Consider the following 24,998-nt stretch of genomic DNA (forward strand, 5'->3'; position numbering starts at 1 on the left):
TAAGATTTTTGTCTAAGGCTTCTTTCCTCAGCCGGTTTCCCATACAATCAGTTCAACATCCAGGTCTGTATCTCTGAGATACTCAAAAGCCTGGGGATTTAGAGATATTTAAAATCCAGCTGGAATTTTTGGATGAAGACCACGGTCAACAGCTTCACATCTCTGCCATCATGTAACCCCGGCAGCGACGGCAGCGTTCATCTGCGCTGGGGACTGGCCTTTCCTGGGGCCCAGCCTGGAGAATGATCTCCTCCGAGAACAAAAGGCCATTACAAACACCACCACCTTCTGCTCTCGGGGTTAGGCATACTCTGACCTCCGTTAGCATAAACGAAGAGCAATCTGTCTGTGTAAATTTATGCCCCTGACACATAATGCACCATGTATATGTGTATATATCACATTTCTATGTGCAAGTGTGCACGTGCACCTGTATTTTTTAAATCCAAACCTTCTGCTGAGTGGAGGGAGGGTTAAGGGGCTGCAGTTTTTCCACCAGTGCTGCCCAGTACAGCTCCATGTTGTGGGAGAGCAGAGCCTGCACCGTTGCACAGCCCAGCTGTCACCGCCATGGCTGCATCCTGCCCGCGCATACGCTTCTCCCTCTGGGGATGGGGGCAGAAAACAAACAGGCGACAGATGTGAGCCGCGGTGTTGAACGCGCTGCTGGAAGGTGCCCGGTGCTGCAGGGATGTGCTCGCTCAGGGGGGCCGCCCCGAGCAGAAGGGGATGCTGAACTGCCGCCATCTCTGATGCACAGAAGCACGTCTTCCGCGGTGGCAACAGGAACGGGCATTAGTCGCACCCCACCTGCCCATTTCTGCTTCCCCACTAAAAATTCAGATTAACCGTGAGGCCGCAGGTTGGCTTCACTGCTGGGAAACGCCTGCTGCAGCTCCCTGCCTTTGCGCAGCTGAATTATTCTCAGCACGCGAAAAAGGGCTCCCCGTGTAGCAAGGTGTGAACTTAATGCGGGGAAGAGGTATTTTTAAATCGCGTAGCCGGGCGTTGGAGGAGCGGGCCCTGAGGGATGGGCCCGCCTGGCCCGGTGGGCTCCGGCACTGAGCAAGCTCCGCTGAGGGCTCCCCCTTGGCCAGTCCAACCCGCCCGCCCGCGGGCTGCGGCGGGGCTCCGGGAGCCCAGCGGGGCCCGGCGAGGCCATGGCCGCCCCCTTCTTCCCGCCGTTGCCGGGCAACGTGGCGCGGCCGGAAGCCGCCGCGGTACTTCCGGCGCGGCCCGCGCGCGCCTTCCCCCCCGTCCCGCCCGCCGCCCGCCAAGATGGCGGCGCCCGTGTCGCTGCAGGTGGAGTTCGGGTGAGCGCGGGCGGCGGCGGCGGGGACTCGGGCTGGAGGGTAGGGCCGGGCCGGGCCGCTCGGTAAGGCGGGCCGCGGCCCTGAGGCGGAGCGGCTGCTGTGCGCGGCCGGCGGGGGAAAGGGAGGGGGAGGGCGCCCGCTACGAGCCGGGCTGGGCCCGGGCGCCGCTGCTGTCACCGGGCCGCGGCCCGCGGGGACCGGGCCGAGGTGTCGGGCACGGCCGGGAGGGGCCGGGCACCGCCGGGGCGGCTTCCCGCGGCGCTGCGGAGCGGCCCTGACCCCCCGGTGCTGGGGCCGGGCGGCCGCCGCCCTGCCCTGCCTCTCCGCGCTGCCGCCTCTGTCCGAGCGTCTTGTACACCTCCTGTCCTTTCCCCACTTTTAACTTTTTTTTTTTTTTTTTATTAACTATTAAAACTATTTATAAAAACCCTCCACTCGTTTTTCGGCTTTTCTTCTCTGTGCGTAGGCACACATACGTGTGCGTTTTTATGTGTGCGTACATGCCCACTCTCTTTGCTTTGTGTTTCAGTTAGTTCAGTTCAGTGTAAAACAGCTTCTCGCTTTGTAGCTTTTCGGTTTTCAGGCCTTCGTTGCTGTAGTATCTGTGTTGCTAACGCTCTGGTGCTGGGAACTTGGAGTGTTTGCAGTAGAAGTCTCTGCATATTTGTGGAAATACTTGTGTTATTTTGTTAAAGCCTCCTTTTAGCAGAAGCTAAAAGGCTACTATTTATTTGCTTTTTCCCACCCTTTCACGAACACAGAAATGCCATAACCCTTTAAATACCCTTCTCCTTAAGAATCCTTTCCTCAGTCTTTCCCACTTCCAGCTGCAGTAACTCTCCTAATTTTCCCAGAAGAGTGAGATGCGTTTTTGCTTCCCTTGGAAATGCATAAATGAGCTCTCTATGTACAAATCACAGCTGAGTTCCCCACAGCTAGCGCATTACAGAAGGACCTTATCTTGCAATCTACATTTCCCTCTGTAACAAAGCGTGACCTTGTTTTCATTACATAAAAAAATGTTTTTCATATAATTGCTGTGACTTGTTCTCTCGCATGAATCTCAGCTCATGTTAATAATCACTGCTTCAATTTTCAGATAACTATTTTTTGTGAGCTGGTGGAAGAACACCAACAGAGTGCTCTTTAGGAGAGTTGCTGCATATAAGTAATGCTGCCGAGGGCATAACAAGGCTTCTGTTGTGCTCTTCCATTGCAGAGCCAAGAAAACCTAGTGTGGCATTTTTAGATATTGAATTTAAAGGAACTTAGTAACGTCTGGATGTATCTTTGTTGATATTTAGGTGGGGATTATTTAGTTTAAATACTTCTCTTTATTGTGTTCGTTTTCAAGGGATGCGAGGCACCAATAAGTTGCCAGAAAGTAACTTCGTAATAAAATGTTTCTAAAGTAATCTACATTTCAGTTGCAAGAACATCTTGTCACAATTGTATGTCCTTTGAAAACAGGTTGGTCATTTTTTGACCTCTGTTGCATATCAAGTGAGTTGAGTTTTTTAAGAGTTCCCTAACTGTTAAAACTTTGGCCATCCTGTTCTGTCTGGAGTCAGGAGCTCACACTATCTGCTTCTGTGTCCCATATCTTAAAGTAACGTTCGTGTTTATTATCCATGTTCCTACTCACATAAAGCTCTATAATCTTCTAAGACTGAGTTTGGCTTGTGGCCTCACAGCATCAGAAAAACTGATTTATGTTTGTAAAGCTCAAGATTCTCACAACTGTTCTTTTTCCAGAAAAGAAATATAGGTGAGGAACTTGCTGAGGCTTGTAAGTTGCAGTTAACAAAAATTAATTATTTTTTCTAAGAGCTTAAGGAGATTAGATACTTGGACCCAATTTGAATGCCCTTTTTTTTTTCAGGTGTGAGGACCAGCTCCTGTACTTGCAAGTCTCTGCATATTTTGCTCATGCTTGTTCTCTTGTGCTTGCAGAGGCCATCACTTAGTTATCAGAGGCTAGTCCCCCAGTACCTTCTGAATATCAGAAGAGGGATGTTCATCAGGTGGTTCAGTGGAGAAAGACTGTGTAATTATCTATTTATTTATTTTTACTTTAACTGGTCATCCTCATTGCTTGCTCTGCTTGCTTCTCCCAGTCAAGTCCTTCCTGAGAGGGAATGCTTTATAGTAAGTAGATCAAGAAAGGGTTGCCAGGACTCAAGGACTGCTGGCTCTGCAGCTGACTTGCTGTGTGTAACCTCGTGTGAGTCACTTCCTCTCTCTGTTCACAAGTGGAAACTAGGGGAATATTTATTCCAGAAGGATGCTACGATTTTTCATGTTTTGTGAAATGCCTTGAGACTTCTGGCTAAAAGGTGTTAGGGGCGAACGATGTTGGATGTAGCGTGGTGGCTGTAATATTGTTTGAACTGTGGCGGTGCCGATGGCTGAAGGGAGAGGGGAGGCGTTCGGCCAGACGGTGCGTGGCGGTTTGTGAGCGCGCTGGGATGGGAGCCATCTTCCTGTTCAGTTGGGCTGCTGCCTGGCACCGTGGGGTTCTGGCCCGCAGCAGAGCCTCCTGTATGTGTTGGCGATGGGAGATGGCAACTTCCCCTACAAACTTGTGGTTTGTGAGAGAAAAAAAAAAAAAAAAGACAAAGAGAATCCTGTGCTAAATATAGTCTGTGTCATTTGTTTTCTCTGTTGTGGCATCTATGTAAATCGCCTCTTTTGTACTGTCTTCCTTTTGACAATAAAGCAAAATCTCAGTGGTTCATTGTTTTTATTTCAGAGGTGGTGCAGAACTCTTGTTCGATGGTGTCAGAAAGCATCAGGTGACTTTGCCCTGTCAACCAGAGCCTTGTGAGTATCAGAACCTGTTGGATAACTTGAAAGAATAGCAACAAATGAGACAAAGCTTGTTTGTACAGCAGTTTCATTAGTTGGCAACAAGAATCAATGTATTTTAAAAGCACTTTCAGACATGCCATGGATCAGATAGCTTGGCAATGGTTAGTCCTCAAAGTAAATACCAAGCAGAAGTAGTCTGAGCATCTTTCCTATCTTTTACGTGCTTGTGAATCAAGTCCTTCCTTAAGACTTTTGCTTCCATCCTCCTGGGTTAGGCAACAGCCTCTGAATGTTTCCACCAAGTCTACATTTGTCTTGCTTGATACTTGAAACCACCAATAACCTCCTCCTTTGTTTTGCTTTGCTTGCTCTAGGATTTCCAAGAGGCATGTGTGTGTGTGCATATATGTAGTGTATAGATATGTGAGTGTGTGAGTAGCAATGTAACCTTATTGTGTTTTATCTACATATTTGATTTTCAAGTATATGTAATCATTTTATATTAACTCTGCAGTTGAAAATGGCAAAGCTAGTGCTCGAACATGATGCTGGACATCCTGCCTATAGCCTTCCCTACAATAAAAAATAAGATGCTGTTAAACTAAAGACTTGAGTATCCCAGCGATAAACAGTCATAATCTTTGGTTTGTGATTTGGAATATCAATACTGAGAATTGCTGTACTAACTCTCTTGTTTCTCCTTATGTGTGTGCATACTTCAGTTGCAATGTAATTTTGCTGCAGGTACGTTTTGAATTCTTCCAGCTAGATAGCAATGCTTTATGCTATTTGAGAGTGGGATTATAAACCGAAATAATACAGAGCATCAGGGAATGTTAACAACTCATATCTCATGAATGTCTAATACCATAAACTATGCACTGTGAACGTTCAGGCCTGAAATCTTCTTGCTGTGCCTGGAAGTAATTAGAGATTTGTAAAAGCACTTTTGATGCTTGGACATAAGTATGTGTAATTCAAATATAATAGGAGCACTGGAATAGCGTGTTTATCTTGTGGTTAAGGACAGGGACTAGGATCCAGAAACATGACCTGATGCTGATTTGCTTTGTGAGTTTAGTCGTGTTGCTTAACTTTCCCCTGTTGCTAGTGAAGTAGTAGCGATACTTTCATGCATCACAAGAGAGTTCAGCATTAAATTCCAGCACTGTTAAAACCCTCAAGATCCTTAACTGGAAGATAGTAAAGAAATGCCAAAGTACTCATTTAGTTGGTTTATAAACTTGGGGGCTAAGAGCATAATTTTCTTCGGTGTTCTGTAAATTTAAAATACCCGCTGATATCCACCACATTGGTGGTGTTCAAACCATGATCAGATGCTCAATAAGAGGTTATTGCATGAGATGTTTATTTCTGTCAGGGGAAGGGGGGGATTTAATATCAAAGAATGATTCTTCTAGCCCAATGGTTGTCAGTGGTACAGCTGTATGTGGCCTAATCCATTCCTACTTGAAGTTGCTGAGAAGACTTCTGTAGACTCCACTAGGAGCTGGATTTATCCTAAAGGATAAATCTTTCCCTGAAGATCTGCCTCAGTCTCAGAGTTCAAACTCATGATGTCCAGTGATTCCTTCCAGATTCATCTAACACATTATTGCTGCCAGCTTTTCACGCTGCCTTGTTTTTCAGATGCTGCTATCCCTGTAACAAGAGTGGCAGAATGGACTGTGCCCACTTGCCAGCTCCCCTGATTTGCAGCCTACTGTTTTTACCTGCATTGAGTGACAGGGAGGTTTCAGTTTTTGGGCTGGTTGTGGATTGCAGCGGCCGAGGAGCAGACATTGAATTGTGAAGCTTCTGCTCTAGTGACATTTACACTGAGCACAGGAATGAGGTAGGCAGACGTGGGGTTAATGTCTGACAGTAAGGGATAGCCCTCATGTTATTGCCAGGTGAGTTATTTTGTAGTGGTGAGGAATCAGTAAAATATCAGAAACACGTGAATAAGAAATCTTGTAAATTCTTGCAATTTTACATTGTTCCTAATGCCATGTATTTTCTTCATTCATGCTAAGAAGGTTTAATTCACCTGTCTCTGGGTAAATAAAGATACATGTAATATGCTCCCTGCTGCCCTCGTGTAGCCAGAATTACAATGATTAGAGAAATAAAATAGCTCAGTTCTACTCTGTGCATCCTGTTGCTTACCTTACCCCATATGTCCATCACTTACTACAGATCTTTCCCCGGAGTATTATGAACACTGCTTGAAGACCTGCACTTCTAACCCCATTTTAACTGATTTCATTAGCCGTCAAGCTTATTTTTGGCCATTTTGGCCTCTCTTACCCACTCTTCCTTTCTTTCTAGGTTATTTTTGTCTTTGTCCTCCTTTTTGCAGAGCAGCTGCTTCTCTCTGGGACATTGGGCCCAGCTATATTTTAATTGTTTAGGCATTTTTATATATATCCCATAAGTGAGGGAAGGTGGAAAATTATATGAAGAAATACCTGCAAATTTTTAGGTGAATAAAGCAAGTTATGCTCCATAGTCAACAAGGGCAATGTTCTTTGAATGATAATAATGCTGTTTGAACAAACTCTTATGTGGTCATTTCCTTTACTAGGTGGAAAGCAGGTGGGTTCCAGATCCAGTTAACTTTTTGGAAAAGATTTGATTCTCTGTCCTTTCCTGACACCTGGAAATGGGCTTCTGGAAGGATTAGGAAAGGCAGGAGGGAGGAAGCTGCGAATGGGACAAGAGCAAGCCATGAGGGGTACAGCCATGTGTCGGGACTTATTTTTATTATCCAAGTGTTTTTTTGTATCCTAGTGTCAGTAAAACAGCAGTTCTTTATTTCCAAAGCAGAGGTACCTTAGCCTGCATGTTGAAGTTGCTGCCAAGTAGGAACTTAAAAAGGTGTGATATATCTGTATAGGCAGAGAGATTTACATAAGCCACACTTTGCGCAGGACTGTGTAATCTTTTAGAGCTGTTGTGGAAAGAAGACCTCAAGTTAAACAAGATTCTTGTCCCAAATTGCTGGCTATTTTGATGATCTCATTGATAATGCTGTTAGAGGATCTAAAGACATTAATGCCCTGTTGGCTTATTCTGCATGAAAACAGTGTGTGGGGGAGAAAGCAGCTGGGGGAATAACGATATTTGTCACATAGAGAAAGGATTAAATTGGCAGGGAAATCAACTTTATTTTCAAGCATCTAAGAGGCTATTAGAGACAATGGAGCATAAAAGAGAGAAACCCTAAATTAAAAACTGAAAATGTATTTGGCAGCCTCCTCATGAAACAAGCCACAGTAATTTAACCAAGTGCTTCAGTAATCAAATAGATCATTGTATGACTGCTCTGCAAGTGATGCTGGAGCGCCTTCCTCCATCTCGCTGGGACTCACAGTGGTGGATTTGTCTATGGCCATGCGAGTTGTGTGGACGCTGTTGGAAGGGTAGGAAGTCACTGGCATTGTTTAACCCTTGTAGTCATTTCAGGTTTAGCTCAGCAGCATCCTGCTGATGAAGAGTGTTTACAAAACCTCTCTGCTGTGCTGTCTGCTGGATGTTGTATCCGGAGGTTGGGGCTGTTTGTGAAGTCTCTGGCAGTTGTGCTGCAGGCTGCTCAGCTGCAGGTCCAGGCCTTTGAATTCCAACTTCTTCCATGGTGTCAGTGATGGGACTTGTGTTTTTGGAGCAGTGGTGACCAGTTTCAGCAGTGATGGCTTGGACCTTCTGGGGTAATCAAGAATTCACTGTGTGTTTTGGCACTCACAGATCTGGAAGGATAAATTTTTAATCAGTGTGTTTTGGTAATTGATTGTGGTTTCCCTTTACCAAAACCCCAGGGAAAAAGTCTGTTGCTAATCAGATTTTTTTAGGGGGAAAATTAAAATAATCTGCCAAGTGCTGCTTATGTTAAATCCCCGTAGAGAAGAGCATGGTCTGCTTCTCAAGAGCTTTGCTTTCCAGGGGCCTTGTTCTTCACAGCACGGAGGACTGCTAGGGAGTTGGGAGCAGTCATCTTCTCGGAAAAGAGCCTGGGGATCTCAAGAGATCAGACCTGTGTTACAGGCAGAGTGGCTTAAGAAACCCAGCATGGCACATGTTCAGAGTTGACTGGAGTGCTATGCCAAAACAACGTGTAAAATCAAGAGTGGCAGTTGGCATCAGTTGTCTGTAAATGCCCAGTGCTATTGCTAGGTAGTGCATTGTAGCTAAGTTATTAATATTCTGGAATGCTTTTATTGCTCTGTTTATTATTCTGAACATTTTCAAACTTGCTCCAAGAAAGAATAAAAATATATTTGGTAATGCAAGGGCTTATTAGAAGAATGGTAAAAAACCTCTGTAGCTCTGTGGAATTTCATGCAGTCAGATCTTTCTAACCACAGTGTATGGTACTCGCAGGTCCCAAAGGACTCTGGGGTTATTCCCCTACGTGTGCATCTCTCTTAGGCAGGTAATTATGTATTTGCTGGCAAGGAAAGGGGCTTCGGTGGGTTTCACAGGGTGGGACCTGAGGCTGGATTAGCTCAGCCCTGGATCCCGGCTGCTCGTTGCAGCAGTCGGTGCGAGCAGCCGCGTTTGCAGCGCCAGGAGCCCGGTGTGATGCTGCAGGGCTGCCACCCCGATCGAGCGGTCCCCGCCGCGTTTGCTGGGCTCAGCGGCCGCGTGCGCCACGTTGTGTCGCCGTCCCAGCGAGGCCACGCGTCGCATCTGTGCAAGGAGCGAGTCCTACGGAGGGGAAACGGGGGAACGAACGCGCGCACGAGCAGCCCCGGTGCTCTCCTGGGAGGCCATGGAGCTGCGTTACCGGATCAGCTCATCCCAGCTCATTGTGGAAGGAGCTTCCCAGGCACTGAGAAACCAGCTCTTGTGTGTGACCAAATCCCTGGGATAACAAAGCCTGGCTGTTCCACCCTCCTTCCCAGCCGCTGTATTGCAGTGCGGACACCTAGCAGGATAGCCTTTCTGTGCCAGCCCCCCCCTCAGCTCCCTCTTTTCTCTCCGTGGGATTTGCTGTGCTGACAGCACTGTTCAGAGGGTGGCAGCGGAGCAGGGCCGGGGAGGAGGATCCGGGCCCTTTAAACCGCTTAGCATGCGGTTCACACGGCTCCGGGCCAGCTGTTCCTTTCTCCTCCTGCCCTCACTCGCAGGAGTTGTTTGCTGAGCTCAGAGCTCCTGTGCAAAATTGCTTTTCAAAAGAGCCACTTTCTGCTTAATTAAACAATGAGCCGCCGTCCCTCTGCACATCTGTAAAGCTCCCTCTGCAGCCCCTTTATCCCACAAACTGCTCCATTCTTACCTCCATTCACTTGTAAATCTTACCCCCCCTCTCCTCCACCCTGATCATCTCACTGGCCCTTTCTTTTTCCCTTTCAAGTAAGACTGAGGGGCTTGGAGTATCTGTGGGGGTGGCTGGGTTGGGTGGACAGGAATCGGTTTAATGGTGCTTGCCGTATATGAAAGTCTAATAACAGCAAAGCAGATCTGAGCCAGAAAGTGAGAGGCGAGGACTGGACTCTGCGCAATTTCTGTGTTGAGAGGAATAAAATCAGTTCCTGAGCTGAGACGCTTGACTCCTCCAGAGGGGACACCAGCCACCGGTTAGGCTGGGAGTGAGACAAGGAGTTGACTTCAAGGCGCTTTCTGATCCAGCTGGCAGTGCCAGGGAGAGCCCGGCCCAGGGGATCCCCTCGGCCAGGCTGGCTGCGTGCAGGGCAGTGCCAGGCTGCCGGGGAATCCTTCTGTGAGCTGGCAGTAGCAGCCGCTTTCCTTTCTGGTCTGGGGTCTCACATCAGCTCTGTGTAGTCTCTTGTAATACTGATAAGGTTTTCCTTTTTAACCCTTGGTGTGTGTGTGCATGTACACAAAACCCAGATGACAGGAAAATGGGAGAGAGGGGAAATTTCAGTTTGATGGGGTTTTGCTAAGCTTTACACTCGTGGTTACTAATGCATTCTCTGAATTGTCTTCCTGAGGAGCTTAAAAAAAAAATTAACCAGTAACATTCAAGGTTAAGCAGGATAAATGAATGGAAAAGTGATGAGGTGGGATATCTCCTTTATCATTGGGAAGGACAGATTATAGCCAGGGTGACGCAATATCATCTAGCATAGATTGATAGGGAGGAATGAAGAAATGGGAGTTTGGTGCATTAGCAGAAGATTCCTGACTGCAAAAACTATTAGACCATGGCACAGCCTCTTTGGGGTTTGGTAGCAGGTCTACATTGCTCAAGCATCTTAAAATCAGAGTGGGCAAGGCTTAAGATGGTCTTTTGTTGAGAATAATTCTGCACTGGCAGAGGGATAAAATCACAGGACCTGATAACGAGATGTTATTTTTAATGTCTGTGATTCCCAATTTGGCACTTTGCTGCTGGTGCAATAGTCTTTGAGGCTCTCTTGGTTCCTTCCTTTCACAATTTTAAGCGAGAGGCAAGACCCTGGGCCAGCACTACTATTCTCTGATCCTAATTAAAAGAGACAGTTTGGTGCACTGGCATTTATTTGGGAGCCTGGAGTGACAATAGCATTGGGTGTTACAGGATTAGATGCTCTGACTTTGGAAATGAGTAGGGATTAGGTTTACCCTGAGAATCAGCTCGGAGCTGCTTTTTTTGTCATGGGAGCTGATGGATCTGGAGGCTTGCTGCTGGCGAGCGAGTGGGATTGGAGATCCCTTGAACTTGTGTTCTCCTACCAGCAACCTGCAGGGAGTGGAAGATCCCAAGCAGCTCCACTGCAGTTCATGAGCGTTGCAATTGAAATCTCAGGGCTGAGAATTACTGGGCAATGGCTGGGATCTGAGTCTTCACTGCTAACAGGAGGGCTATGAAAGACCCCTGTGATCCCTTCCCATTTTGTGGACACAAGAAAATGGAGAAGAGCATTGTTCTTCTAGCTGAGGAGTGAGAAGAAGATGTCATAGCGCAATTAAAAATTACAGAAGCCAAGACCTTGGTGTTCATTTGTAGCAGACAAGAACAAATGAGAGCAACGATTAGGATTCTCCTATGTCTGGCTGTAGTTACCCCCTAATTTTTTCCCTAGTACTTAAATCACTGCCCACTCCTGCGCGTGGCAGGATTGGCTTGTGCACTTGTCAGAGAAAATGGATTTTGCTCTTGCTGCAAAATTTTGCCTCGCTACTCAGTCTGCATAGCACCAAACCCATTTGCCTGTGACTCCATTTATATCAGCTATTCTAGGTCTTCTTCTGCAGTTTATGGCACACCATCGTCTGCTTCAGAGAATGATTTGCATATCAGATGGGAGGCTGGAGAGGTCTGAAGGATCCCTTAGGTCAGGTTTTGTAACAAGCTCTTTTAGAGAGGAGATTCCTGGAGGGCCATCAGATTCAAAAGCAGAGAGAAGGCGTGCACCTGGAGGGGCAGCAGGTATCGGGAGCTGGTTTGTCTATTTTAAAAACAAGCTGCTTAAGCAGGGAAAGGGGCATACAAATTGTCTTTCCATACATTTCCATGCAGGCAGGGGGAATAATGGCAGAGGAGCGGCAGGGAAGGGGCTTTGTCATGGTTACAGGCCGGTGGCTGAGAATGTGGGTGGAGCAGCGTTCGTCCAGAGTTAGTGACCTCAGCAAATTGGAGCTCAGCCATGGTCAGTATGATAAATGATCTTATTCTGGGTCAAAGAAATGGTACCCCACAGGGAGGTATCCGCAAGGCGGCCCGGGAAAGCACTGTGCTCTTGCAGCACTGACCCCTTAGTGACCAGTGCTGCATATATCTTATTTATTACGGACCAGAAGGGAATTTTCCATGGCTCAGCCTTTGTAGGGTTCCACTATTTCCCTGAAATAAGCTCCCAGTTCTGCAGCCAAGGCAAGAATATGGGTATAATTATACCCTCTGGGTGCCCTTTGAGGCACTGTGTCCTTCGTGCGGGTTTGTATATGGATTTTAAGGCAGGGGACATGGAGGTGTCTGGTCATTGCATGTGTGTGTGTGTGGATCTGCCAGTGCAGCTCCTTGGCAGCCAAGAGCTGTGTGTCTGTGTCAACTGGTATTACAGTTGTGCAAAATCCTTCTGTGTTTCTGCACATTTATCAGTTCAGTCTGAGATCCTTCTAGTGCAACACCCAGCTTGGTGTTTCTTATCTGAGGCACCTGGTTTCTCTCTGTGCACAGTGAGTGTCCTCTTTGCTGAGTTATCACTGATGAATCTGTCAGGCCCAGGAGGTTTTATTGAGCTAGGAAAGATCTATGGATTTCAGCTCTGGTTTTGAGGGTGCAGATGAACCTCGGCTCTTGTTCCAGGCAGCGGTAAAATGGAGTCTTAGATGTATTACTCTTTCAGAGGAAGCTCAGCAGATTCTTCACCAAGGAACAGTTGGGGTAATGCAGAAGATCAGGCCTTGGAGGATACACAGGAGGACTGAGCAGACTGTGCAGTTCTGTCTGCTACAACCAGGAGTGTTTATGATACAGCTGGGCTGAAAATGAGCCGACGCTGTTGGGTTTTTGTATGCATGCTCGCTGCAGTTTTTGCATCCTGTCTGCTTGCGTGACAAGCCAATGACTTTGTGTCACTGCAAACACACACTTCGTTTTCCTGAGCTGTGTGTTTCACTGGGTGATTTGTTTTATGCATGTATTGTGGATTTGAGCTCCCATCTGTGCACTTGAACTAAGCAGTTTTCTCAAACATTTGTCGGTTTTTCTTTTTTTAATTAACTTTAGATTATTTTTCCTGAGAATTTGGAGAGGTTTGATGTACTGTTAGCACAGGCAACAGAAGCTGTCTCTGTATACAAATAAGAGAGGGATTTCCTACCATGTGCTTCAGTCCCTCCTTTGCAGTTTGAGAATATTTCAGCTTCCTTGTCTGGCTCACTCTTGCTTCTCTGCTGATGCTGCCAACGGCGAAGACAGTTAACGATAATTAGAGTGGATTTTCTTGGTGTGGATATTTGTTTGCTGTGAATGAAGTGAAGTAGGCTACCGAAAGGATTTCATTGAGACCGAGCAGCACTGATAAAAATATATTGTTACTGGGATGAGCTGGACTTGAGTTGGTGATGTGGGAGCAAAATGCTGTATGGTCTCAGCTCTCACCTGAACCTCAGTCCTGGGCCAAAATGCATGGTTGATTTTGCAGCCAAATGGCAGCACGCATAGTGCAACTGTACTCCTGCAAATAGCAAATGCCTCTGTTCTGTGATGGGGGCCAGCTTGGGAACCAACACGAGTGTAAAACTGCTGCATCGTAGTGACGGTTTAACTTGCCAGCGGATGTGGTGCCTGACCAGGTTGAGATTTTTTTCCTTTCTTATATGTGATTTGTAGAGGACCTGCTGTTTGCATAGCAAATCCTCAGCCCAGGGAGCTGGAAACCTGTTAGTCCTGTAACATAGTATCAGAAGGAAAATGTCTTAGGAACGCTATGTATGTCAACTGTAAGAGATAAGCAGTTGTGCTATAATTTACCTCTTATTATTTCCATCATGATAACACACAGCTTCCTGAGCTGTTGATCAAGGCTGCTATTTGAGGCACTGAGCTGCAAGATGGCTTCTCCCCAGACCACTTGCAATGGAAGTAATCTTGTTCCTTTTCAATATCTGACTTGTGGGAGATGGTTTTGGTGTGGCTCTGGTCATTTTTCATCCTTTATAATTGATTTGTTCTAGTAATATTGGTGTACAGTATGTAGAGACATGAAGGTGGGGGGAAAAATTCAATGCTGAGAAAGCAGATGAAAGTATTCTGTCTTAAGGTTGACTGCAGAGAAGGGGTCTTAATTTTCATTGCTGTTTGGAGCGGGGAAGCTCCAGGCATGCACAGGGGTATCAGGTTTTTTTCCTACTGTCTAAATTCTTCAGTATGTGTGTACGTGACTTCTGGGGAGGAGGAAATGAATCTAGGCTCAGGTGGGGCTGAAAATAACATTTATTATGGAAGGAGTAGGGGTGAGGGAGTCTTCCAGCTCAGCCTCGAATAAATCAGTCCTCTCACCCCTTCGTCCAGGCTGCTTCTAGGTGGCTGTCTTTTATCCAGCTGGTGCAGCGTGTTTCTGTTTAAATGATCTCTCCTGAAAGGTCCCAGAGGAAAGGGCTGCTTATTCCATGCAAGGAGAATGGTATATGGCACAGTTCATTGTTGTGTGCCCTGCCGCAAGTGCATAAATATGAAACAGCTCGCGGGCGTTGAAGCGGTGGGGCTGGTGTCCCCTTTGCACCCCCCCTCCTTCTCCTGAAGGCTCCTCTCCATCTTTCTTCCTCTCTGGCTTTCATTTCTTGGTGATGGAGAGCAGGAGCCATTTGGGTGTGGGATCCTGAGGGCTTTACGTTGCAGCAGCATTTTTCAGGGGAAGGCAAATACAGTTAAGTCTTGTTCTGGCAGCCGACCGACCGGTGTGGTGTATATATACCTTCCGATCGGCGCTTGTTGTCCCCAGTGCACGTTGCTAGGAAGGTGGCAGAAAATGGTCTGTTTTGTGCTCGTAACTACATATCATTGCAAGGGAGTCATGGGTTGGCCCCAGGCAGGTGATCCAGCTCACTGGGCAGTTTTAAGGCATTGAAGCAGCTCCTTTTGCCCTGATCAGAGCGATCCAGCGCTCGGAGGCAGCAATACCTGTCATGCTCTGGGCAGCCCTGCGGTGGGACCAGTGTGCTGGGGGTCAGGCTGTCATCCAGAGGCACCGATGCCCAGGGAAACCCAGGGGGGAACAGAGGGAATCTCAGAGCATACCCCTCCCCCTTTCCCAGGGAAAAAAGGCCCCCATCTGCTGCATATGGACATGTCCCCATCGCCTAGTTGACATGCACCTGCCTGCGCCAGGACTGTTCATCCTTGGGGTGACAGAAGTGGTGGGGTTAATCTTATTTGGAAGAACCCCAGCTCTGCTCTAAGTAGCATCCAGCAATCCCATAAAATCCTGGGGTAAGGCAAGGACTGAGTCCGAGCCACTACACACGCGTTTATTTTTGCTGGTTGTGAAGCAAGCACATGGGGAATCATACGCAGAGTGTGATTTTTAGCTCAGAGAGGTGCATGTGGAAAGATTTCCCGTGACTACAGCGAGGTTACCACACGTGAGACAGACATGCAAACCCATCCCACTGTCCCTGTTTGTCCTGTGAGCGGGGCTCCAGCCCTCACTGTTGGATTTGTGCCCTAGAAAAGCTTCCTCGCGCCTCGAAAACAAACAAAACTCTTTCGGGGCTTTCAAAGGGCTGTTTAAAGGAGCCCCAGGAGAATAACTGATTGTGGATTCAGAATGATGAAGTGGTTGGTGGAATGGTGAAATATAGAAGCAAATGCAGGAGAACTCCACATTGCAATTTGTCAGCTTCTCTAAACCCTGTAACGGATTATTCTCCCCCTCTGTCGCTTCTCACCTCTCCAATAGGAAATTAACTGATGCTATCACTAAAGAAATTGTTTTTGCCTCACAAAGTAAAATTGATACTATAAAAACCCGCCAGCAGTGTCTCCTCCTCCTTTTACATGAAGACAAATCCTTCCTGTCACCTACTGAAACGGAAAGATAAAGGCTGAGCTTTAATAAAGAAGCTATAAGCACAAAGTGTCGAGGAAGAGAGCAGGCACAGCATGGGGAACACGCCACAGCCGCAGGTGTGATGCTGAGGGATGTTGCAAGTGTCCAAAATACAACTGCTGTGGCTGGTGCCTGCATGTGTGTTTAATGCATGGTTACATACACATTGGTGCCCCAGAACCCCTGTCTCCAAGAGTGTGCTGGTTTTGGTACCAGTAGTGTTCACCTTTAATCGTTTCAGGTACTTAGGCATGCTTGTTTGGACTTTTAAAATCTAATTAAACACACACAGAGTTAAACATCAATTTGTTAAGTGATAACAGAACACACAGGAGATGGGATATGTTAAAGAAATCTTAGCACAGGCAGTGTCCTGCTGGATTGGCACTTCAGCATGAACTGCATTCGTCCTTTGTGGGATGCATTTTCTGCAGGAAACCTCTTCTGCTAAACTGTGGGGTTTGGGGCAGAGCCGCCAGCTCTGAGCTCCCTTGAGGCAGGGCTGCTTCTTAGATGCTGGTAAGAGACAGCCCTGTTAGGTGGTTTCTTTGACTGGAGGTTTGCAGCTATCCCCATCCATCCTGCATGTTCCTCATCTACTCTTCTTTTGTGGATAAACAATCACTTTGTTCTGGCATCAGCTAGGAGCCATCAGCTAGTTTGTAAACTGCTGTCCTTTCTCCTTTCAGGGGATGTCAGAAACCTGCTAAAGTGGATCAAACAGAATCTGTTGAAAGAACGACCAGAATTATTTATGCAAGGGGAATCTGTGTAAGTACAGCTGTTATGAATCCTTGTGTTTCTCTGTTGATCCTCATGGTTTGGGTGGGTTACGTTTTTCCTGTTGGTTGCAAGAAGCAAGTTAATGACCATGAAAATACGGGATTTACTAAAGTGATAATGAGAGGTGTCCCGCATTACACCTCACTGTTCCATGGAGAGTGTCTTTTGCAGCCCTCACCCCATATCTTTAAACCATAAATGTGAAGCACGGCCATGTATACTTTCTCTCCGTTCTCACCCGGAGCAGTGTAGCACGTGTATCCTCAATTCCAGGAGTTTTAGCAGGTCTGTCCATTCCCTGCTGACATCACTGGGACTGAAGCAGTCACTCGGAGAAATGCCAACAAATATTTCTTCTGGGAAATGTATTTTTATTGTCAAAATGGGGCCAACCTCGTGGAGGGGGGGGAAAAAAAAAAAAAAAAGCCAAGAGAAATGGAGCAGAGTGAGCTGTGCAAGCCATCCCTGACTGCGGGGTGGCGCTGGGGGTGTTTAACATTCGTCACGGATCTTTGTGAGCTGAAGCGTGTGCCAGGTCCCCTGGTAACAGGAGAGACAATTGCAGGACACTGAAGATCAAAGAGGGGGAATCCCTTTGCCTGTAATCAGGGGCTCGGAGTGGATCCCGGGTGTTTAGTGCCTTTGGTAGGGGCACTGGAATAGCTTTCCCTACCTTCACATCGAGCTCTCTGCGCTCGACTCTAGTGCGTGGGTTTTAATTACCTGGCTTTTCTACATCGTACGGAAATGTAGTCATCTCGGAGCATCCTCAGGAATGGTGCATTTTGATTCAAATGAGCTATGGGATTGCTCCTGCCTCCCCTTTATTTGATCTAGAAAGGACACAGACTACCTGTTTCCACCTCCGTGATAGGATGCCTTTTTCTCTTTGGCTTTATAGGCAGTCAGCTTGTGATCCGTGCTGTAACATCCCTTGTTCTTAACTATTTGTGAAGCTTTTTAGCAGCCCTGTATCCTAATTATTTCTCTCTGTTCTGCAGGAGGCCAGGAATTTTGGTGCTCATCAATGACGCAGACTGGGAACTAATGGTCTGTACTCCTTCAGTTTGACTTTCTTTGTTGAAAATATTGCTCTATCTGTTCTGTGGTTCCTCTCAGAGAAGCTATTTCTGATTCTTGCCCCAAGCGAAGCATCTCACATTTGAGGGGGAAGGGGCAGGCTGGGATCTCTCTCCCTGTATTGTAGTGTGGCTGTTCAGATCTCCAGCCTGCTGAGTCTCATCAGCCAGTGTCTGAAGAGAGATCACCCGTATTCCCTGGCCTCTGACAATGGGCTTTTCACACCTCTGGCTGCTAGCAGGACTCCCCCACACCTGGGGTAACAACTCAGTGGGTACCAGGCAGCTCCACAGCCCCAAGCAGACCGCCTTCGCTCCAGTAAGGTGGTGCCGTAGCAGGTGAAGGCAGCCCTGGGGAGACTTCTACCCAAACAGGCAACTGGTAAATACTTTCCCTTTCCAGCCCACTGTTGTGCTCAGACAACAAACAGCCCCTCGCTGTTTTCCTGCCTCAGGCAACCACCTGTTCTGTCAAAACCCCGGTCCAGAAAGCGATGTGGGATAGTGAACGTCAGCTTCTTGTCTGATCTCTCACCTTTGCTTCCGTTAGGATGAAAACATCATTCTGTCCCTTTCTGCTCTCCCTAATGCTCACCATCTTTTTAAGAGCTGTTTTCTCTTTGCAGCTAGTATTTGAAAATGGCATTTAAACAATTTTTCATTTTTTTTCTTGGCCTGCAGGGTGAGCTGGATTATAAACTCCAAGACCAGGATAATGTGCTTTTCATCTCGACATTGCACGGCGGGTGAACTCCTGGAAAAACAAGAGGATGTAAATCCAAATCGCTGGGCAAAAAACCCAAACCAAAACCTAAACCCACCCAAACCTCTCTTGAACTGCTTCTGCCCTGTCTCTGCATCTTCCGACCGCGTTCACTTGTTACTAAACATCCAAATAAAGCCCCGCCAGCACACGGGTCTACCACAACAGCATCCATCTTTTGGTCATCATTTCACTTCTCCTGACTGCACTTCCAGGTACCCTAACGAGCAGAGAGCACCCTCAGTGTGTGGGACTTGGGTTTTTTATGATGGGAGGAAGAGAGGTGCTGAACCTCGAGTAGGATGATGTGCCTTTGCAGGCAGTGAGGCGTTCTGGAGGAGTTGTGTCTGCTTTGGGGCAAGGCTGGGGTGCCTCTGCCTTGGTGGTGGGAACTGGGATTCTTTTAATACCATACCTGGTGTTGGTACAGTCTGTGCGTCAGCCACAGGAAGGGCGAGACATGAAATGCAAGGGGACGAGGTCACTTTACTAGCTTTTCTGTGAGGTAGCAGACACTACAGCTTCAGAGCCCTCTGTAGTGACCTTCCACTTGTCACGATGTTTATTTATGGGAAGTAGGGGAGAAATAGGATTTTTTGGTTTTGTTTTTCTGATGCCTTACGCCTCTCATACCTGAGCTGAGGCAAGGTGAAGTACTAGCCCACGAACAATGTCAATTTATAACCATTTGGTTGGAGGGGAAACAAACCCATGCCTGGCTTGAGACAGCACAGAGTGATAAGGGCAGCAAATTATCTTTCTGTCACCGTGATGGACAGAATTGATCAGCCTGCGCTGCGTTCTGTGCAGGTGGGGGGCCGTGGGGAGCTGCGTTGCTGCAGCCTGACGGGGAGAGGCTGGGGCTGGGGATGCACGGTTAAAGCAGGAGACCCAGGAAAGAAAATCAGTGTCTTTTAACCCTTTCCACCAGTGGGAGGGGGAGGCTTCTTACTGCGTGCCCTGAGGAAGTCCCGTGAGCGCAGCGGAAGTGGGTGTGCGCGGCTCTGCTAGGGCACGGATGCCGTTCGCTTTCCAGAAGTTTCCTCGGACAGACGGACTGGCCTCGCCTGCCAGCCACGGTGAGGGCAGAGGGAAGGGCTCGGGGAGGATAGCCTTAGCACCGACAGGTCTGAAACTCCGCGAGCCGATAGGAACGTCCGACCAGGATTGTCCTTCCTGCGCTCCCCCCTGCCCGGCTCACCTGCGTTTCGGCACGGCTCCGGCGGCACGCTCTGGTCCCCGGCGGCAGCGCTCCTGCCCGAGCGGCGGCTCTCCCGGCGCAGAGGGCTCGCCGGTGCCGGCAGCTCAGCCGGTGAACCTGGGAGCTGATCTGCACCGCGTAGCGCTCGCCCTGTCCTCGATCTCTGGGAGCTGCCGAGGAGGAGCTGGGAGGCGATGAGCAGTGCGGGGCACCAGCCCCGGCACCCCGAGCCTTTCCCGTCCTGCGCCTGGCAGAGGAGTGACTCTGTCTGACGCGGAGGGAGTGCCAAAGAGTAATTCCCCCGCCTGACATCGCCGGTGACTCCTCTCTCACGTTTACCCCACCACAACCTGCGTAACTAAAAGCACCCACGGACTACGATGCTGCTGCATCTGAGAAAACCCTAACTTCAAGCCCACTGCTGGTAACGAACCGATATTCAGCCTTTTTCAAATCCAGCCGCAGCAACTCGAGTCCAGCTTGTGCCGTTTGTAAATGACACGGACGGGCCAAAGGTTCTTCTCTCTCCTGAGTTCACGGCCGGTAGCTTCGCTGGGCTGGGGGAGCAGAGGGGGGATTCCAGATAACAGAGCTGGCTGAAAAACAACAAACCTGCGTGGCGTGCAGCTTGAAACGGACTTAAACCCAAGCGGGAAAAAGCAGGTTCATCTTCTGTGCTGCTGCCTGCCCTGCCTCTACACTCTGGTTTTGCCTTAGGCTGGGCTTGTCTGTTCTTATCCCCCCCAGCTCTTTGCTCACGATAGGATGAGTTCCTTCCCTGGGAGGTGTTATTCCCCTCGCTAGCACAGGTAAACCCAGATGGTTTAGCTCCTGCTGTAGTAAAAGCTGCCAATCATTGCTAAAAAAAGCTAGAAATGGGAAGATGAGGGAAGCCGGGGGAGGGGAGAAGAGGGGTACAACGAAATCCTGTAACGAAACAAAAAGTTTCTGAAATAAAAGCGTTTTAAAACATTCTCTGCCTCCAGCTTTGTCCTAGATAGGCTCTTGGTGAAATTTTGCTCGGATCTTGTAATGCTTCCCTCCTCCTCCTGGGTTTCCTTGGCAGCCCCGGCCGACTCGCTTGGCGTGTGGAGTCATAAAGCCTCTCTGTTCAAAGCCTTCCTCCCGGTCCTGGTGTCGCGGGGGCCGCTCCGGGAGGACGCGGGACCACCGCAGCCCTCGGCTCCGCTCCCGCCGAGCCCCCGCAGCGGCGGCGAGAGCCCCGGGGCCGAGCCCGAGCGGCGGGGACCGAGCGCAACCGGGGCGGCCGCGGTGAGCCCGGGGCGAGCCGGGGCTGCGGCGGGAGGAGGAGGGTGTCCCGGCTGTGGGGAACCTCAGCCCCCCGGTGCAGAGAGGTCTCCGCCGCGCCCCAGGGCCGGGCGGCACGCCGAAATAAATTCAATTCAATGAAAACGCAATTTGAAAAAGAAAGAAAGAAATAGCAGAAGGATAAACCGGGATGGAGCCGCCGGGCCGGGGCATCCGCCCGCTGCCCCTGCCCGGGCCCGGCCGGTATTTGACGCATTAGGACCGAACCCCCCCGGCAGCGCGGAGCGGTGCGGAGCCGCCGCCGGTATTTGTTTAGTTTCCTTGAAATCCTGGCTAAAGGCTCCCCGGGGCTGCAGCCGGGAGCGGTTACCGTGCCGTGCCCCGAGCCCGGGGAAGCTCCGTCCTTCTTCCTCCTCCGCAAAGCACCTTCCTGGGGCCCGGCCGGCAGAGTTGAAATCTCTGCTACAGATGTCCAGACACAATTCTTGGTTCGTACGGCTCCATCGCACAAGAATTGCGTTTGGACAATCAGAAGCGGAGATTCCCGTCCCGGGCTCGCAGGATCTTCCAAGCGGGGGGGATCCGGCTGGAGCCTGGAAAAGAAGGACACACGGGCCCCGAGCCGCCCGCCGACCCCCGCTCCCCGCTCCCCGGCCCTGCGGAGCCGCTTCTCCGGCCCCAACAAGTTTCTAGCGCAGCAGCAGCGCTTCGCATCCCGGTTTCGATTTAATGGCACCGCGGGGGGTTTAATTTTATCAACTCGTTTCTTGCCCCTCCGAAAACAAAACAAACCAAACAAAAAAACCAAAAGCCACACACGCACACACACACACAAAAAAAAAAAAAATCAGCCCTTATTAAAAAAATAAAAAAAAAAAAAAGAAAAGAAACGAAAGAAAATAATTAAACCAACATCAAGGAAAAAAAAAAAAAAAAAAAAAGAAGAAAAAAAAAAAAAAGCCAGAAAACGAAAACCAGCGATCCATCCCCGCCGGAGCAGCCCCGGTGGAGGAGGGGTCGGTGCTCCGGGGCTCGGTGCCGCCGGCAGCCCCGGGGGCTCGGCGGGGGTGATGCCGCCGGGCTGCGGGCACCGAGCCCCGGCCCCGCGCTGCGGCCGCCGCCGCTCCCGCCTCGGAGAATTAAGCAATTCCAAGCGGATCGCCCTCAAAATTCGGGCACTTTGAAAAAAAATCGCCGAAATTTATAAACGCCCCGGTGGTGGTGGTAAAAATATTAATAACAATAATAATAAAAATAAAAGAAAAAGAGGAAAAATCCAGGCTTTTCCCCCAGCCCCTCTCACCGACCGGCTCCCGCGAAGTTGGGAGCAAATCCCCCCGCTCCAGCCGGGAAAATCCCGGCCCGCTGCCGGCGCTTCCCGGTGCCGGTGGCCGCGGCCGCTCCGCGGCGGGGCCGGGCAGCTCCCCCCGGGGAAGGGCTGGGGACGGGCGGGCGGCGGCGGCCCCCCGGCTGCCCGAGCCGCCCTCCGCCCCGGCGGCCCGCGGGGCTGCGAGTTTCCACGGGGCGCGGAAAGTGCGTCCCGCGGGGGCGGAGCGGGCGGCCCCCGCGGCTCGGCGGGGCACAACGGCGGGGCTCCGGCTGCACCTGCCGCCGGCCCCGAGCCCGGCCGAGCCGCCCCGGCTCTGCCCTTCTTCCTCCACGCCGTATCCACCCGGGAGGGTCCCAAATCCGCCCGGGAGGGATGCGCACACCGGGGCTCTGCGGGCTGCGCCGGGGCCGGGCAGGGCTTTTAGTTGAACGGCACAACAATAAATGTGTTGCAGAGCCGGCGAGAAAAGAATGGGGATGACCTTCAATTGGTACTGGATTTGAATAACACCACGGGGTGATAAATGCCCATTGTGTTTTAGGAGTAATGAATCTCCACTGTCTCTATAGCACAGAAACAGCAGCTGCAACCTGGAGCCAGCCATCTCTTAAAGACACAGCTCCCAAACCCCGGCCCCCGGCCCGGCTCGGCCCGGCCCGGCCCGGCCCGCAGCCCCCGCACCCACCTGGGTTCGGGGCTCGGGGGCCCGGGGTGCGCCCTGGCCCGGGGCCGCCCGGGGTTGGCCCCACTCGGGGTTGTGGGGGTCCCCCCCGAGCCGCCGGGCAGGGCCGGGGTTGGGGTCCCCTCCCACACCCTAGATCCCCCTTGGGGACCCCCCCGGGTCCTGCTGCCGCGGGGGTGGCACTGCCCGGGTCCCCCGTGGGGTATGGGGTCACCTGCACCCCACCCCGGCCCCCCACGGCAGGGAAAGTGCTGGGGATAAATAATGCTCATTGTTTTCCCCTAATGAATATTACCGACTTGCCAGGCCGGCAGCTGCGGACTCCGGCGGGGGAAGTGGGGCCATCGCCTGCCTCTCCCCGCCCGGGGTCCCCCCCCCACCCAACCCCGACCTGCCGGGGGTCCCCGCAGCCACGGGGAACAGCGTGGGGCTGGCCCCTGCCTTCACCCCATCACTGCCCTGGGTGTCACTGGGGTCCCTGGGCAGAACCAGGAGGGGGGCTGGGGGGTAGGCAGGGGCTAGGGGGGTGGTGTGTGTGAGCTGGGGGGGTCCCTGCCCTCCCTCACCTCCCCTCGTGTCCTCGCACAGGGTCTGGCTGCGTGGTTAGAGGGATCAGTTGCTGATCGGAGAGAAAGTCCCGCAGCCCCAGGGATGCTCGGAGCGGCCCAGCCACAGGGTGACCCCAGTCCCTGTCCCCTGTCTGTGGCGGGGCCAGGCCTGGGGCAGGGGACAGCCCAGGGACGGTGGCCTGAGCCCTGAGCAGGGACCAGCGGGGCAGGGATCAGCGACTGGGGGGGGGGCTGCTCTCCCACCGAGGCTCATTCCCAGCCCTGGGAGTTTAGGCTTTGCCCACCCTGCAGAAGCACGAAGGTGTCCCAGGGCTTGGGGACAGCCACATGCCCACAGCCCCTGCCCCGTGCCATGGCTGGTGCCAGGGGGATGCTCCGCTCCTGCCACCACCACGCACCTCCCTCAGAAGGGCTGCCCTGCCTCCCCACACCTCCCTGCCAGCGCTGTTAGCAATAAACCCACTTCTAGGAGTGTGAAAATCAAAAGAAGGCCGGCATTAAAAAAAAAAAAAAAGAAAGAAAGAAAAAGGAGCATCATCAACAGCTGAAGGCCCTTGCGCTGGGTCGCAGCCGTCGCCTGGGACCGGCTGGATCTTTGGGAAGCAGGAACCATCGGAGGGAAGCCCCCGCCGCTGCTCCCAGGCGCTCCGGCATTGTTTTAGCCCTGGACCTGGCAGCCTTTTAACTCACTTTAACTCACTTTATTTCCTAATGCTCCACCACCACCACCTTTTTTTTTTTTGAAGTCTCTTTCCCAAATCTCAGCCAAGTTAATGAAGTTATGTGATCCTATAAATGTTAATTGTCTAAACTTCTTCTCTTCTCTCCCTTTTTTTTTTTTTTTTTTTTTTTTTTTATCTCTCTCCTCCTTGCTGCTTTCTGCTCCACTTGTAATAAAGAAAATATCTTGGCTGGTCTTAGCCAGTTGCTTGGCAACCTCAATAGAAAAAAAGAGAACAGAATGTAACCAATCCTGAGACAACCGAAAGATTTTGGTGACATGTGACCTCTCCAAAAAGGGCAGCCTTAAACTGTCCCTTCTGTCCTTTGCTCCTGACCATTAGGGTCTCTTGCCCTCCCCCCCCCCGGCTCCTTACACCAATAAATATGGATTAGTGAAATACTTTTTCCCACACTGATGAAAAGCCGGGATTGATCTTTCCACCTCCTTTATGTACCAACCTGACAAGTTTCTAAACAAAATTAAGAGGGAAGAGGCGAAAGGAGCCATCCCGGGTTGGGCGGCTGGGGACGGATCCTGCCCTGCCATGGGGATGGGGGGTCCCCGCCGGGGCGCTGGCGCCGGCTGTGCCGGGCTACAGTCTGCTCAGCCACCGGCCAAACCTGCTCTCTGTGTGCCCCTCACATGGCACCGGTGGGTTAGGGATGAAAATGTAGTTTTTCTGGCCCAAAAGGGGGAAAAAATAAAGCCCAGGCCCAGCCCTGCACTCCCTTGGCGGGCGCCTGTGTGTCCTGAAGGGACCCGTCCTGCTCCTCACCGCGGAGCCCCAGCGCTTGCGGGCGGCCGAGGAAGTCGTCTGCAAATTACATTTCATCCTGGAGAAAAAAAAAAAAAAAAAAAAAAAAAAAAACAACAAAACCAACCCCACAACATGATGTCATTGGTTTTCTGGTGCATCCCGCCGGCGCCCCTCCACCTGCCACCGGCCTCCGCTTGGCCAGTCTCGGCACGGCCA

At 50.4% G+C, this 24,998-nt stretch overlaps 1 protein-coding gene across 1 annotated transcript; it reads left to right on the forward strand.

The window, feature by feature from the left end:
• Window positions 1-1,214: 1,214 nt before the first annotated feature.
• On the forward strand, window positions 1,215-18,417 carry URM1 (ubiquitin related modifier 1). The gene is made up of 5 exons (XM_042786729.1): window positions 1,215-1,313; window positions 4,066-4,136; window positions 16,315-16,396; window positions 17,410-17,458; window positions 18,169-18,417. The coding sequence occupies exons 1-5, from the start codon at window positions 1,279-1,281 to the stop codon at window positions 18,235-18,237; spliced, it is 306 nt and encodes a 101-aa protein (XP_042642663.1). The 5' UTR covers window positions 1,215-1,278; the 3' UTR covers window positions 18,238-18,417.
• The last annotated feature ends 6,581 nt before the right edge of the window (window positions 18,418-24,998 follow it).

The sequence above is a fragment of the Tyto alba genome, unplaced genomic scaffold (genome assembly GCF_018691265.1).
Source record: "Tyto alba isolate M040663 unplaced genomic scaffold, T.alba_DEE_v4.0 Super-Scaffold_11, whole genome shotgun sequence".
In the NCBI taxonomy this organism is placed as follows: Eukaryota; Metazoa; Chordata; class Aves; order Strigiformes; family Tytonidae; genus Tyto; species Tyto alba.

Bases quoted from the DNA above. Each gene is read 5' to 3' on its own strand.
- URM1 (XM_042786729.1), top strand. From the start codon at position 1,279: ATGGCGGCGCCCGTGTCGCTGCAGGTGGAGTTCGG. The intron at 1,314-4,065 runs GTGAGCGCGGGC...TTTTTATTTCAG, and splicing joins TCGCTGCAGGTGGAGTTCGG to AGGTGGTGCAGAACTCTTGT. The intron at 17,459-18,168 runs GTCTGTACTCCT...CTTGGCCTGCAG, and splicing joins ACGCAGACTGGGAACTAATG to GGTGAGCTGGATTATAAACT.